Source organism: Mauremys reevesii, linkage group 11 (assembly GCF_016161935.1).
Source record: "Mauremys reevesii isolate NIE-2019 linkage group 11, ASM1616193v1, whole genome shotgun sequence".
NCBI lineage: Eukaryota > Metazoa > Chordata > Testudines > Geoemydidae > Mauremys > Mauremys reevesii.
In genome coordinates, this window is record NC_052633.1 from 377,617 (window position 1) to 393,181 (window position 15,565).

Here is a 15,565-nt window from a genome sequence, read left to right on the forward strand (position 1 = left end):
CTTGGTATCTGCACCAACGAGGACACCTACACAGTCTATATGCTTTATTGGCATGCATATTGACACTGCCATGGCCAGGACTTTCCTCCCAGTGGACCGCTTCACAACACTGACCATCGCAGATCCCACACCATGGTCCACCTCTGCCTCTCTGTCCTTTCTCACATGGTTGTCTGCATCTGTGACGCCACATGCACATCTCCCCATGCGTTGCCGTCAGTCACAGCTTCTTTCCATCTACAGACCCAACACGGCCCATAGGGAGACCAGAGTCGTTCTTCCCCAGATCATGTTAGCCTCCCTCACATGGTGAACCTTCTAACGTCTTAATCAGCACTCCTTTGCTTCTCCTATACCAGAAGTCACCATCATGATGGATGCTTCCCTCACAGGTTGGGGAGCCCACCTTTACCACCACACAGACCAGGGTCTGTGGACACCAAGGGAGGCCAGAATGCACATAAATGTGCCTGAGCTATGGGTGATCCATTTTGTGTGTCACACCTTTCTCCCACTTACTTGATCCCTCCACGTTGAACTCCTCTCCAGCAACATTGCGGCAGTCCTGTACATCAAGAAAAAGGATGGTGCCAGGTCTCCCTCCCTCTGCTCAGAGTCTGTCCGCCTCTGAAACTGGTGCATCAAACACCACTTAATTCTCCCAGAACTCCCTGGTCGATGCGCACAGCTGACTCTCTACATCAATCATGAATGAGAGCTATATGATGCCACACTACAGTATGTCTTTGAGCACTGGGGCACCCCTCACTGAGACCTCTCTGCCACTCACGAGAACAGGAAGCTGCTCCCTATTGTTTCAGAGGCGCAATAGAGGAGGACTCGCAGGGTGATGCTCTCCTCCTCCCCTGGACCGGAGACCTTTGCTATGCCTTCCCTCCCATTCCCCTCCTGCCACAGTGCCATGTAAGATTCGCTGAGAAAGAGCCTCAGTGCTACTTGTAGTCCCATTCTGGCCCTGTCAGTTTGGGTTCACAAACCTCCTCTGACTCTCCACCTGCACACCGCTGCACCTTCATACACTCCCGGATCTGCTGATACAGGATCAGGGGAGAGACTCTAGCATCCCAGTACAAGCCCTCTTCACCTCACAGCCTAGTATCTGAATGGGTGTTGAGGATAGACTAGGCATGCTCCACCCAGTGCAGTGAATCCTTACTCAAAGCAGTAGAGAATCCACCAGGGCATGCTGTCAAGCAAAATGGGGGTGCTTCATGCTATGGGCTCACCACCACCGTCACTCACTGTACCAGTCGTCCTGAACTACCTTCTCACTCTCAGAACATCTGGCCCAGCCCTCAGTTCTGTATGGGTGCACCTAGCAGCAATCAGTGCCTTTCTTCCCCCTGTGGATGGTCCTTCCATGTTTACGCACTCCACCACCATCTATTTCATGAAGGATTTACTCACCACCTTTCTACCAGTACTGAGCCCACACCATGTGGGTCCTTAATCTCGTCCTTTCCGAAACCACCCTTTGAACCATTGGCAACGTGCTCCCTCTCCCACCTCTCAATGAAAGGGGCATTCCTGATAGCCATAACTTCAGCCAGGTGTGTCAGTGAGCTGCTAACCATGATGGCAGATCCCTCCCTACACCACATTCCACAAGAACAAGGTGTCCCTTCAGCTCCATCCTAATTTCTTCCCAAAGGTTGTATCGGAATTCCAACTGAACTAGTGTGTCCACCTACTTGATTTCTACCCCCAAACCGCACACCTCCCATGCTGACAGGGTCCTATGCTCCTTCCATGTCTGTCATGTGCTGGCTTTCTACCTTCACAGGACTCAATTGCTGAAGCTCTTCTTGGCCATTGCCAAATGGTCCAAGGGCCAAGCCCTCTCCTCCCAATGAATCTCCTAATGAGTCTCAGTGTGCATCCAAGAATGCTACAACCGATCTGCTGTACCCCCCTTTATGCGAGCATAAGCTGCCATATCAGCCTCACTAGCAGATGTGTGTAGGCAAGACATCTGTCATGCAGCCACCTGGCACTCCATCCGCACCTTCACAATGCACGATGTCCTCGCACAAGTGGCAGCTACAGACACAGCAGTTGGCCAGGCTGTTCTGAGGACTGCCCTTCCGTTGGCATCCTTGCACTCACCTCTGCTCTGATCACTGCTCGCGAGTCACCCACATGTAGAATACACATTGGGACCATCACTCGAAGAAGATGACGAGGAGGTTCCTTACTTGTGTAAGTGGAGGTTCTTCGAAATGTGCGATCCCTATCTGTATTTCACTACCCGCCCTCCATCCTCTCTGCTTCGGACTACATTCTAGGACAGTAAGAGAGAGATTGGAGAGGCGTCAACCCACACTGTGTATATAATACCCTTGGCTGGGAACATGAGGGGACACAATGCACATGCTGGTTAATGGGCATTGGTGTATGGTGCTCATGCACACCCACATGTGGAATATATATAGGGACCACATATCTCAAAGAACCTCCAATTACAGGTGAGTAACCTCCTCTTCGTAACTTAGAATCTATATAATATTTTTTTCAGTTTCATCTTTTTTTTTGTTTGTTTAAAGTTAATAGTGCAGACAGCTCCTTCTGCTAGAAAACACTCTGAATATAAGATCATATTTTTATGTTTAAACTTAATTTACAGAAACATGAATTCCAAATTGTTTTCTGGTTCTTTTAGCATTTTAGATTCTGTTGGTACTGTAACATCAGTTTATACAAAATGTTTTGTCCCTTTTCAGTCTGTGCTGAAGATGGTGTATGAGGACAGCCGCAGAATACTGGCTTTGTCAGAACATCCCTTTCCTCTTACTGATCAAAAAAGCATTCAGCAGTCTGCAGCAGCTGAGGGATGGCGAAACGAAGGACTAACCTTGCTGAGTGCAATACAGTCATTGAAGGATTACCTTAGCAAAGTGGAAGATAGAGGAGACAAGGTATCCAGGATAAAGGGTGTTGTACCTCCCTTAAAATACCTGTTGGGTTTTTTTTTTGTTTTTTTTTAAGATGCTAATAAACTTACTCTGTTCCTGTAGGAATCTTCAGATACTTGTTTTGACTGGCGAGGAGAACTTCTCCAGGCAGTTCAGAGTGTGCTAGAGAAGGAGCGGAACATGTTTCAAATTGACTTGCAGTCTCACCTTTGCAATCCTGGTTCTGGGGATGAAGGTTCATTAGTGGAAAAACTGGAACATATTGTGAAACGACAAGTAAGACTGCCTTGGAGTATTAACACTTACAGATCAGCCACTTTCTTTCCCTGGGTTTGGAGGCCATGGTTGTGAGCATAATGCACGAATGCTTCCCCCATTTTCCAGTCTCATCTCTTATGTTCTTAAATCTAGTACTGCAATCTAAACAAGTTAAGAGCAATGGGTTTTTATACAGGCTTTGTTTTGGCTGCCATTTTTCTCTACATTTCATTGAGATCTACTGATTGTAGTGTTTATCAGCCAATCGGTTGGTCTTTAGGACACTGTGATCGTGGGAACGAGGTGCTTCACATGAAAGCAGACATCTACTCCTAATCACACAAATGTTTCTTTGGCAAAATTCATAGCTGAATTAGTCCTGATGTGACTTTGGATAACTTCATGCTAATAGGTTAGCATCAGGCCAGAGAGTTTGCAATAACTATCACTCTATTAGGGAAACCAATAAAGGGCATTCTTTTACTTAATTAAATATTTGAGAGTTAATAAAATGGGGTATGAGTTTGATCATCTTAAATTACTTGTCTTCATTGTTTCAATAAAATTTGACCTACTATATAGGGGAGCATGACTTGTGGGAATCTCTAGGATTTATGTTGTGGGAAGAATTGGGCTATGCGTGGGATTTTAATATTACTTACAATTTACTATCTTTTTGTTTCCCCCTCCCCCCAATGTCTGCAATGGGCTTGGTCTATTTTCAGGAAGAACAGCAGCGGATAGTTTTAGAGCACCTTCTGTCTTCTGATAGGAACAGCCTCCTATGTGAAATACAGGACCTTCGAGCTCAGCTGCGGATGGCACATCTTCAAAACCAGGAGAAGCTGCAGCAACTACAGGAAACTCTTACAAATGCAGAGGATCGTGGGAGTAAACAAGAACACCAACTTCGGAGGAAGGGTAGCACCTAGGAAACACTTTCCATCTGCTCTCTCTCACACACACACAAAAGAGGGAGGGGAGAGGCGGAAAGTGCAGTAAAAATGATGAGAAATGAATTCTGACATCAGATATCATTTTGTGAACTCATTAGGGTTTCTTGTGGGGATGGGAGTGCAGATTGTCAAAATGGTGTTGGTTTAGAAAAGGCTGTATTTGAAAAGTTTAAAATAAAAATAGAGGGGAATTATCTTTGGTTTATCTTAAGCAAAGATGAAGTTAGGGGACGACTTAAATGTCAAGGAATGTATGAAGGTAGAAAACTTAAGAATAGTGAGCAACAACTAGGGGTTTTCAGAAAAGTCTCCATATTGGTGTGTATATCTGTGTATATTGGTAAATGGAAATGTTAATAAGTGGGTTATAGAAGCAGTAGATACGTGGCTGCTTGCAATTATTGTTTTATCAAAATAGTTAAAAGCCAAAGAGGAGCCAGTTCTCTGATGAACCAATCAAAGCCAAAAAGAATGGGAAAGCTGAGTGAGAGACTAACAGTAAAACAGGAGTTGTATAATCCTTTAAAATGTTTTTTATTTAAACTATGTTTGAAAAGTTGAGTTATTTATTAGCAGAGGATCGGGAAGAACAGTAGTAGCCATGGTCGACCTATTTGTCTTTACTTTTAAACCCATATAATTGGGAACAGAGTTGTTAAATATATTATAATACAAATGGACTTTGTTTGTTTTCCCAGTTGAATTATTAGAATATAAACTTCAGCAGGAAAAAACCATAGCTAGTGACTTGCAGAAGTCTCTAAGTGAGGAACAGGAGAGGGCCTCTGAGATGCATGAACTCCTGAAGCAGGAGCAATCTGCAGTATCGGATTTGAAATCAGAGCTTTATGAAAGCAAAGAAGAGAATGAAAGTCTACAAAAATCCCTGCAAAAGCTTCAGAGGGAAATAAACCAGCTTCGGTAAGGAGTACTTTTTTGAGAGCTACATTAACAATCTGTAGTGAACTTGTGTTGGTTAAATCCAGAAATGGATTGGAATCCTCTGACATGCAAGGGGAATGAAGAACTAGGAACTTCTGCCAATCTGTACAGAAGTAAAGTTTAATGAAATAATTTACTTTGAATGTTTACTGGCTGCTAATTTGTTGTTGATTTTTGCTCAGTGGTGCAAACTTGAAAATTTTACTGACAAGGTTGGGAGTTGCAGCTGATGAGATAATGCCTCTGCCCATACAATGTGTATTTTGGTGAGACTAGAATTCCTTCTAAGCCCTGACCTTGCTGGCCTTCTACTTCCAGCTCTTATTCATTCCTTCCCCAATGGCCCTAGTCTGTCTGATAGAGCCAGGCAACTTCCCTTGGCAAAGTTAGTGGCCTGGTCATCATGGCTTGGGCCTGTTTTCTCTCTCCCCTGTAGTCCTTGTGCACACTAGTGGATTTTTTCCTCCCATATAGCACCGGGGTTCCTCTGCCACAAGGGAAGATAGCTTATCCTATTTATCAACAGCTGCTATGATTTCTAGTTCTGCTGAGGATAGCTGACTGCTCCCTTTTCAGAAGTTAAAATAAGAAGGGGGTTAACTTTAAAGGCACAGCTAAAGAGCAAAAATTAAAAAGGTAGCACAGTAGGCCAAGTAAAATTATAAAATGTATCCCACTTGTGTTGAGTGGAGTCGCAAAGTGACTTAATTGCTCCTGCTTCACTGGAAAGAAAGATTAAAAAGAATGAAGAAAAGATTTCTTTCTAAAACAAGAATATTTAAAACAAAAAGGATAATCCATTCTGAACTGAGCTAAAAGTGTGATTTGTAACTTTGCTGAATGTTGCAGTTCTGAACTGGAAAATAAAGAAAAAGATCTGACAGTTGCACTCCAAGACCTACAGAATGAACATTCGAAACAAAAAGAGTTACGAAATATATTTGAAGAACAACACCTTCAGCATAAGCTAAGAGAGGATGAAAAGACAAAAGCATTAGAGGTAACATGCTGCATGTTAATGAGATCCTCAGAGCTAATCTCATAAGTAGACTGACTTGTATTAACAAAATGTCTGTTGCACTTCTTTCCTCATACAGTTTTTTCCTATTTTTAAATCTCTGATAACCCTTTTCTTCTCTTGTTTGTTCAATCCCAGTGATTCTGGAGGACTTGCTCAAAATTGAAAGTTTTAAAATGTCATTTTTAATAGCACCCACATCCATGTTCCCTCTTTTACAAAAACAAGCAACTTCTTGTGTCTTTTTTGTTGTTTTAAGAGAGACTTGTATTTAAGATAGTTTTCTACTTTCACTTGATCCTGCCATAAAGTTTAATTTCACGATTTGTAACTGCTCCCCACGTTCCTTAATAAGCATGCTGTGTACTGTAAACACATAGTGCATGATCATTTAGGATTCTGAGTGGAAAGCACTGTCAGATGTTGGATGAGAATCAAGTAATTGGAAAGTTTCCAATAGAATACATATTACACAGGTCAGCTGAACTGCTTTTTGTTTCTGTTCTCTTTTTTTCTAAGTTAAATTTAAAATAATCAGTGATTTTTATTATATCTAGTTGGTTATGAATCAGTCCATGTACAATGATTATTTGTGTGACTAGATGGAGAAAAATTCAGCCAGGCTGTCACTTGCTACCTCTGCCTGGAAACTTGTTGAAGAGCTTGTTGAACAAAACAAAACCAACCAACCAAAACTATTTTCTTAGCCTCGTCACAGATGTTGACTATGTTCTGGCTTGAACAAGAGTTACTCTATAAGCTAGAAACTCTGTCAATCTGGAACAAATGGCAGCAGAATGTGACTTCTGGTAACTCCCCCATCTTAGGGTATGTCTACACTACAGCCTATGTCGGCATAACTTCTGTTGCTCAGGGGTGTGAATTAGGCCTCTCACCCCCCGCAGCACGTTATAAGTTGCACCGACACAAGTACTGGTGTGGACAGTGCTATGTTGGTGGGAGAGCTGCTTCACCGTCATAGCTACTTCCACTTGGGAGGGCCGAAGTAGTTAAGCCAACGGGAGACCTCTCTCCTGTCGGCTTAGAGCAGCTACATTAGAGAACTTACAGCACTGCTGTAAACTCTCTGTTGTAGCCGTGCCCTTAGCCTGCATGTGATCAGCCATTGTAATTACCTGTGTGTCATGTGTCTTTTTTTGCAGCCCAGAGTCTCCCACAAGGACATCTGGGCTGCTCTTCTCTCTCTGCTACTCAGGACTTGGTGCCATACTCCCTCTGCTTCTGCTGGCTGCCAGATTCTCTGCCTCAACAGCAGCATAGTGGCAGTTTCTTTTGTTCCCACCCTTTCTCCTTCTATTTTAACATTTCTGCTCAGTTTTTTGGGCAGTGGGAAGAAGTATTCTCCCTCCCCCCTGGGTCAGTTAACCCCTTGGGGTGAATCCTCTCCGAGCCTCTGTTGCAGCATCTCCCTTCCAGCTCCTCTGTCCCATAGAGGCATGACAGAGCTGCCAAGAAAGTACTGGGTCAACCCCAAGGAATGTTCTGTATGTGGGGAAGCCCTCCCAGATTTGACAGATGGTACATTGTATCCAGCCTGTGCCCAGCCTTCCAGACCTAACTCCATTCAGTCTCAGGGCTATGAGTCGGATGGGCAGATGGGATCCCATACCCACCAAGACATCCAGGACTCCAGTGGGGGGAAAATGGACCAGGAACTCCAGTGCAGACTGAAGAAAACCCTGACTACTTGACTCATGGGGAAGTCCCAGGAGACCCAGGCAGAACAAAGGACCCCCTAGGCTCTCCAAGTCTTAAAGTGGGTTCTCAGCACCCTGGGGAAAGAAGCAGGGCTTCTAATCAGCCCCCTTCCTTCCGTAAGCTAATTAGGAGGGCTCTGACAATGAGTTCCTCTTTTCCTGCTCCCAGTGGGAATGGGACCCAGTGAGTGAGGATTCTGAGATAGACCTCTTGAATGGGCTCCAGGTCCTAAGGAAAGCTAGCTGCAAGAGACCACACCAAAGCCACAGCAGAACTTCTGTGCTCCCAGAGCACCCTAAAAAAGTTAAATCTAAAGGGCTAAACAGGGAAGGAAAAAGCACACAAAACCTAGGAGTTATCCTCTGACTCCTCTGCCTCATCTGACTCCTCCCTCTACTCTAAGCAGGTGCTATGCCAAGTTTACAGGCTCCCTCCTTTGTGGAGAAAAGCTGAATAAGGTTCTGGCTGACAGTGCAGCAAAATCCAAACAGTCTGTCTCCTCCCCAGTAAGGTCCCTGAGGAGAGAATATTAGACTGTTTTTGACAGAGATGCTCCTCAGCCTCACAGAGGTACCAACAAAGGGATAACAGATTTCCCAAGGGACAACAATGGAATTGTGGTCTGTGGTGAAAGTTCAGAGTGACCTCAGCCCCACCCAAAATGCGGTTTGACAAAGATTGCATAGGCCTCTGCCCACACCTGAAGCTATGGGGCAGGAGTTTCCATTTCCTAGAGAAATGGTTTTCATCGACCACAGACAAGTGTGTCAGGGAAATAGTCAGCCACGGATACTCCTTCGAGCTGCAGGCTCCACCTCATCTGTTCTTCACCCAGCTCCAATGACCCCATAAAACACAATCTGATCCACAGTGAAACTTCTGGATATGGGAGTGATAGAGAGCGTTTGTGACGGGGTCCCCGGGATGCAAGCTGAACTGTGGGGATGCTGAGCCCTCCAAACCCACCAACCTGGGTTGTCCCTCACACAGTGATGCTCATGTCAAGCTACAAACTTCTGGCAAGCACTGTGTTCACACAGCCATCCACAGGCAGGGACACACCCAGCTGAATTACAGGAATGATCTCCCGACCACTCAGGAACCAACAACAGAGGCTCCAGCCACTTCCCTCCGAGCTTTTCAGCCTTGCACCCCAGAGATGTACTGTCTTACACTGCTCATGGTTCCCTTGGACAGGGTAAACTCATTAATAAGTTGGCCACTCCCTCAGTGTGGAATGAACATACACTACCCCATGTAACCTGAGCTGAGATTTCACAAGCACTTCAACCCAAAACCACAATGTTTTTAGGTGAAATATAAAACAAATTTATTAACCTACAGAAAGATAGATTTTAAGTGATTATAAGTAGAGGCATAGAGATCAAAGTTGGGTTGGCTAGCTCAGCTGGGTAGAGTGTGGTGCTAATAACACCAAGGTTGTGGGTTCAAGCCTTGTGCTGGTCACTTGACAGTCCTAGGAAAGTGGTGTCTCCCTTTTAATTATATTCCATGATTCTATTCTATAATTCAAATCAGAAAAGAATGCCACTTTGGCTAAATAGCAGAGTCAGGGAGGCCAGTAGAGGCAAAAAGACATCCTTCAAAATTTGAAGTCAAATCTTAATGAGGCTACTAGGAAGGTGCACAAACTGGCAGTTAAGTGTAATAAGACAGGCCAAGAAAGACTTAGTTAAGGATCCAAAAACCCAGGGTTGTGAGTTCAATCCTTGAGGGGGCCATTTAGGGATATGGGGCAAAAAAAAATCTGTCTGGGGATTGGTCCTGCTTTGAACAGGGGGTTGGACTACATGACCTCCTGAGGTCCCTTCCAACCCTGATATTCTATGATTCTACCTAAAAAACAAAAATAAATTTGCAGGCTAATTCTAACTTAGACTAAGGAAGATTTGAATGAAGCAGTGTCTCACCCTAACATATGGTACAAGCAGGTTACAGTTCCTCAGTACACAGACTGGACCACCTTCCAGCCTGGGGCCACTCTTCCCCAGTTCAGAGTCTTCCAGATGTTGAGATTGGGGGAGAGGCCAAGTGATGATGTCACTGTTTCTCTTTTTATACCTTCTTTCAGCTGCTAGAAACATCCTTCTGTAACATGGGGGTCAGTCAGTCTCCATTGGTCAAGCAGTCGCCATTGTGTATGTGCCTTCTGTAAGGAGCCTTTATAGTGGATTGTTTTCTTGATGAGCCATTAATGCTGTCTGGGCTCTCCTTTGTTGCAACTGAAAGCTGCCTGTGGGCGTTCCCAACCTCACAACATATTTCAGTAACACATCTAGCAATATGTAATAGCTTCACATACAATGATAGCACATACAATCCAACAGGATGTTAATGTTCAACAGAACAAGACTTTTAAAATACCACCTCACAAGGTATACTTTGTACAGAACATATCATAATGATATCAAAGGGATGAATATGGGGGTTCCAGGGTGCTGCTTTGAGGTACAGAATGTCAGTGTTCCCTCAGAAGAAAGGTTCTCTGGGTTCTACTCCATTTTCTTCATTGTACAGAAGCACATGAGGATTATCAGAGCCATTCTTGATTCAAAAGACTCAACAAGTGGATGAAGAAAACAAAAGTTTCATATGGAGACCCTGGCCTCTAAGGTGTCATTTCTGTCCTGGGTGTCTGTCCTGTCATTTGTCATGTCTGTCTTGTCACTTCAGTTGATCTAGCAGATGCATATCTCCATATCCCCATGAGACCATACTACCACAGACTACAGAGGTTCGCACACGGCAGGAAACATTATGAGTACCAAACACTCTTGTTTGGCCTGTCTTTGGCCTCCAGAGTTTTCACAAAAGATGCTGCTGGTGGTAATAGCGAGACTCAGGTTGCTGAGAAATCATCTGTACCAGTTCCTGGACTACATTCTGATCAGCGGTCCATTGCAGTCAGCAGCGCTTGAGTGGCATCTCAGATGTTGAATCTCCTCCAGGCAAACAGTTTCATCATCAGTGCCAAGAAGAGTTCTCTGGTTCCATCCAGGAATTTATTTTCTTGCTCAAGGCCGCAGAAGGCCTATCATAGCACTATGTCTCCAACTGGTAGGACTCGTGGTGTCTTGCACGGGCACAATCACACATCAGAAGTCTTCAAGCCTTCATACTAAAGGTGTGAGACCATTCCCTGGAACACAGGTGTTCAGCTTCTTACAGTGGTGGTCAACCCACAACAATGTCCGCAGAGGCATGTCCATCTGCCTTCCAAAATCTTTAGTCCTCCCAACCAATGCCAGCGTGGAGGGCTAGGGAGCTCACTTGACCCGAACAGCCCAGAGCCTCAGGAACAAGGAGGAAAAGGTCACAGCATAAATGTCCTAGAGCTGAGAGAGGTCGAACTAGCTCTGCAAAGGTTCTGGACCACCCTAAGGGAGAAACACATCATGGTTCAATCAGACAATATAACTACAGTCTAAGGGGGAGCAAGGAATCCTGCAATACATGTGGAAGCAATGGAAATGAAGAGTTCAGTGGAAGAGTTCTCCTGTCCTTCGGAGCAGTCCACATCAAAGGTGACCTGAACCAAAAGGCAAAGTGGCTCAACAGGTGCAAGGTCAGCAACTCCGAGTGGTACCTGACTCAGAAGGTTTTTTTACCTCATTGTTCACACATTCAGACACCTTTCAGCCAACCTGTTTGTAAATCATATGAACAAAAAGAGGCTGAAATACTTCATAAGTGAGGCAAACCCCACATCCATGAGGAGAGATGCCTAATCGTACAGTTGGCTGCAGGCATACTTTATGAATTTCCACTACTGGGGAAGGTGGTCCTGAAAATAAAACAAGAACAGGCAATGGTAATACTGATAACTCCTCATTGGCTGACAAGAACCAAGGTCTCTGACTAGATAGAGCTGATATTGAAGCCCCTCACTCCAGCTTCCATGGAGACTGGACATCCTCCTGCAAGGTCCTTTTCTTCATCCAAACCCCAAATGGTGTCAGTTTCAACTAACAGCCTGGCTGTTGAAAGGGAGGTACTAGAAGGTTGGTCTCTCTGTCTTGCATAGTCATTAAGACATTGCTATCTAGGAGAGTATCAGCACTAAAACCATAATTCACTGTCTGGTCCAGATTCAACAACTGGTGCCAAGAGCACAATGCAAATCCCAGAAATTTGGGATTTCCAGCCATTCTGGACTTTTTGCAAGAAAGTGTAGACAGAAGCCTTCTACCAGTACCATTGCACATCCAGCGTCCGCTCAGAGGATACATCTGTGATGGGTCCTCCCTGGGGTACCACCTGGAACTGAGGTACAGCTGAGCCCTCTGTCTCACCAATCTGGGTTCCCGCTTGCACTGAGACATTGTGACAAGCTGCAAAGTCCTCCAAGCTTGCACTCACACCAACATCCACAGGCAGAGGCAACACCGAGCTGTGTTCATGAATGCTCTGGCCAGCCACTCATGAACCCACAATGGAGAGGCTACAGACAAAATTCTCCCCAGCCTAGGGACCCCAGAGTTGTACTGTCTTGCCCTGGTCAAAGGCCTGACCAGTATGAATTTATTACCTGGTCCTCCACTTCTACCAAGGTAAGTGGGTGTGCGCCAACTTTTATTCTTGAGTTGAGATTTTTTCCCAAGCACTTCAAACAGCCCACAATGTTTTAGGTAAAAAGTATAAAACAGATTTATTAACTACAGAAAGATAGCTTTTAAGGGATTATAAGTGATAGCAAACAAATCAAAGTAGATTACCAGAAGTATTTGAATCAAGCATTGTCTCACCCAGTTAGATAGTACAAACAGGTTAGGCTTCCTTCTTTCTTGCCTGGGACCAGCACTTCCCCTTAGTTCAGTCTTTTTCCTCCAGTACTTTCATGTGTGTTGTTGTAGGGAGAGTGAGGACCAGTCACGATGTCATTTCCCCCTTTTATATCTTCTTCCAACTTGCTGGAAAGCTCTTTTGCTGTGACCTGGGTCAAACAGTTCCCATTGTGTAGTACTATCTCTGAGAGATTTCTATTGTACATATTCCTGGGGTAATCCTTGTGCTTGTGTGCATTTTCTCAATACACCATTAACATCCTTGGCAGACAATCCACAGGTAGCCAGATTCATTTGAACAGTTCAATTAATCAGACCGTTGGTCAGGCCACTGTTCCCAAAATGGGGCCTTCCACTAGTTTTGAGGGGTCTAACAAGCTATCCCTCTGAGCCTCTGACTTAAGTGTCAACCTTTTATTTATCCATTAAGACCTGTTTCTTAGTATTTGTCATGTCTGCAAGGCAAGTATCAGAGCTGGGCAGCATTATCGATGCAAGAGCTTTAGTGCATGTTCTGTAAGGACAAGACAGTGCTCTGGACACCAAAATCCTTTCTTCCCAAGGTAAATTCCTACTTCCACACTTCCCAAGAGATTGTGCTTACTTCATCCAAAACCCCAACATCCCACCGTCAGTGGCCTTAGAGCATGAAAAATCAGCAAATGACAAGCTCTGTAAGGAACTTCAGATTGAGCACTCCCTATATGAGACCGCACACCCAATCAGGATGGTCTTCAAATGTTTGCTTCAGGATGGTCTAGATGTGCTGGGTGTCTGGGCAACAAAATGGCAGATGAAAATTCAGTGTTGATAAATGCACAGTAATGCACATTGGAAAACATAATGCCAACTCTACATACAAACTAATGGGGTCTAAATTAACTGTTACCACTTAGGAAAGAGATCTTGAAGTCATCATGGATAGTTCTCTGAAACATCCACTAAATGTGTAGCAGCAATCAAAATAGCTAACACAATGTTAGGGACTATTAGGAAAGAGATAGATAATAGAAAATAACATGATGTCACTATATAAACCCATGGTATGCCAACATCTGGAATACTGTGTGCAGTTCTGGTCACCCTACCTCAACAAGGATATATTAGAATTGGAAAAAGTAGAGAGAAACAATAGAACGATTAGGGGTATGGAGCAATTTTCATACAAGGAGAAATTAATAAGACTGGGACTGTTCAGCTTAAGAGAGACCATTAAGGGGATATGATAGAGGCCTGTAAAGTCATGAAGGGTATGGAGAAAGTGAATAGGGAAGTGTTATTTTTTCCTCACATAGTATAAGAACCAGGGGTCACCCAATGAAATTAAGAGGCAGCAGATTTAAAACAAACATAAAGAAGTACTATAGAACTCATTGCCAGGGGATGTTGTGAATGCCAGAAGTATAAGTGGGTTCAAAAAAGATTTAGATAAGTTCATGGAGGATAGGTCTGTCAATGGCTATTAGCCAAGATGGTGAATGATGCAACCACATGCTTTGGGGGTTCCTCAACCTCTTATTTCCAGAAACTGGGATGAGAGAATAGGGCAGAGATCACTCGATAAATTACCCTGTTCCGTTCATTCTCTCTGAAGCATCTGGCATTGATCCCTGTTGGAAGACAGGATACTAGGCTAGATGAACCATTGGTCTGACCCAATATGGTCATTCTTATGTTCTTATGCTGAGGGGTGGACAAATAGATCAAATGTTCTGAAGCATACTGTTCAGTCCCCCTTCTGTAATTATCAGTTACAAAAATGTCAGATGTATCCAACAGTGGACAAGGAGCCCATTTAGCTCAGTTTACAATCTGAGGTCACTGGGCTTTTTAAGAAAAGAGCTTGCACATCTGTGTGTGGGAATATAGCCAAAGGAATTACTCTATCAGAAGATGATTCCTCCCTCATATAAAGGGGAAAGTTGTTCAGGTGGAGATTGACAATATAACCACTACATATTATGTGAACCAACAAAGGAGACTGCATTCTTTCCACTGATATGCTGATGTGGTCAGATTATGGGACTCTGGGGCAGTCTTCTCGAGATCTGCATTTAGCAGGAGAGAGCAATAGGCTACCGGCATAACAGGGACAGTTCTCAGATTCACAAGTGGCCCATAAAGAATCAAGTAGCCCAAGATATCTTTTTGTGTTGGGTCAGTCAGTGTAGACCTGTCCTGCTACAAGGTTCAACAAAAAAGTGTCCTTTCTCCTGTTCAAGAACAGTCAGTCCATCTTGGATGCCTTCTTTCTACACTTGGGTGGGATAGGGCCTTCTGTATATGCTTCTCCCATCCCCCTCTGCATTAATTGAAGAAGCAGTGAAGATGGTTTGTCAGAACATGGCAGAAATGATATTGATTGCCCCAGCTTGACCAAGAGAGTGGTGGCATACAAACCTGCTTCACCTGTCAGACAGGCTTTACATGAGTCTTCCTCCCTCTGCAGATCTCTTGTCACGGCAACAAGGCAACATCCTTCATCCAGAACCACAGTGCATTCACCTTGAGAGGCTGAGCTATCAGACTTTGATTAGTCTCGTTCCTTGTTGGAACAGAATGTATGGCTTAATATTACAAAACTGTCTCCTTTTAAAACTGTTACTGTTTAAAAGGGGCTGGATTTGTTGCTTGGATGCAGGGACAATCTGATTCTCCAATTTCAGCTTCCACACCCTGTATTTTGGAATATTTAATATACTTAAAATCTGAAGGGCCGTCTAATTCTTCTTTAAAAGTTCTCTTAGCAGCTATTTCAGCTTACTATGTTTTAGTAAATGGTACAGTACATTGCTGTTTGTACATGATTCTGTTAAAAGGTTTATAAAGGTTTACATCTAATCTCCTTTAAGGGATCCAGTCCCATCTTGGAATCTAAATCTGGTTTTACGTGTGCCTGAGGTCGCCCTTTCAGCCCCTGGCAAAATGTTCATT

The 15,565-nt window shown here is 44.0% G+C and overlaps 1 protein-coding gene across 5 annotated transcripts in view; it reads left to right on the plus strand.

Moving 5' to 3' along the window:
• PCNT (pericentrin) overlaps positions 1-15,565 on the plus strand; it is a 228,943-nt gene that overhangs the window by 185,306 nt on the left and 28,072 nt on the right. For all 5 annotated transcript variants that reach the window (XM_039495311.1, XM_039495308.1, XM_039495309.1 and 2 more), the window contains 5 exons: positions 2,742-2,936; positions 3,036-3,209; positions 3,917-4,112; positions 4,846-5,068; positions 5,939-6,089. In XM_039495311.1, the coding sequence (XP_039351245.1) occupies positions 2,742-2,936; positions 3,036-3,209; positions 3,917-4,112; positions 4,846-5,068; positions 5,939-6,089 (939 nt within the window). The remainder of the gene's footprint in view (positions 1-2,741; positions 2,937-3,035; positions 3,210-3,916; positions 4,113-4,845; positions 5,069-5,938; positions 6,090-15,565) is intronic.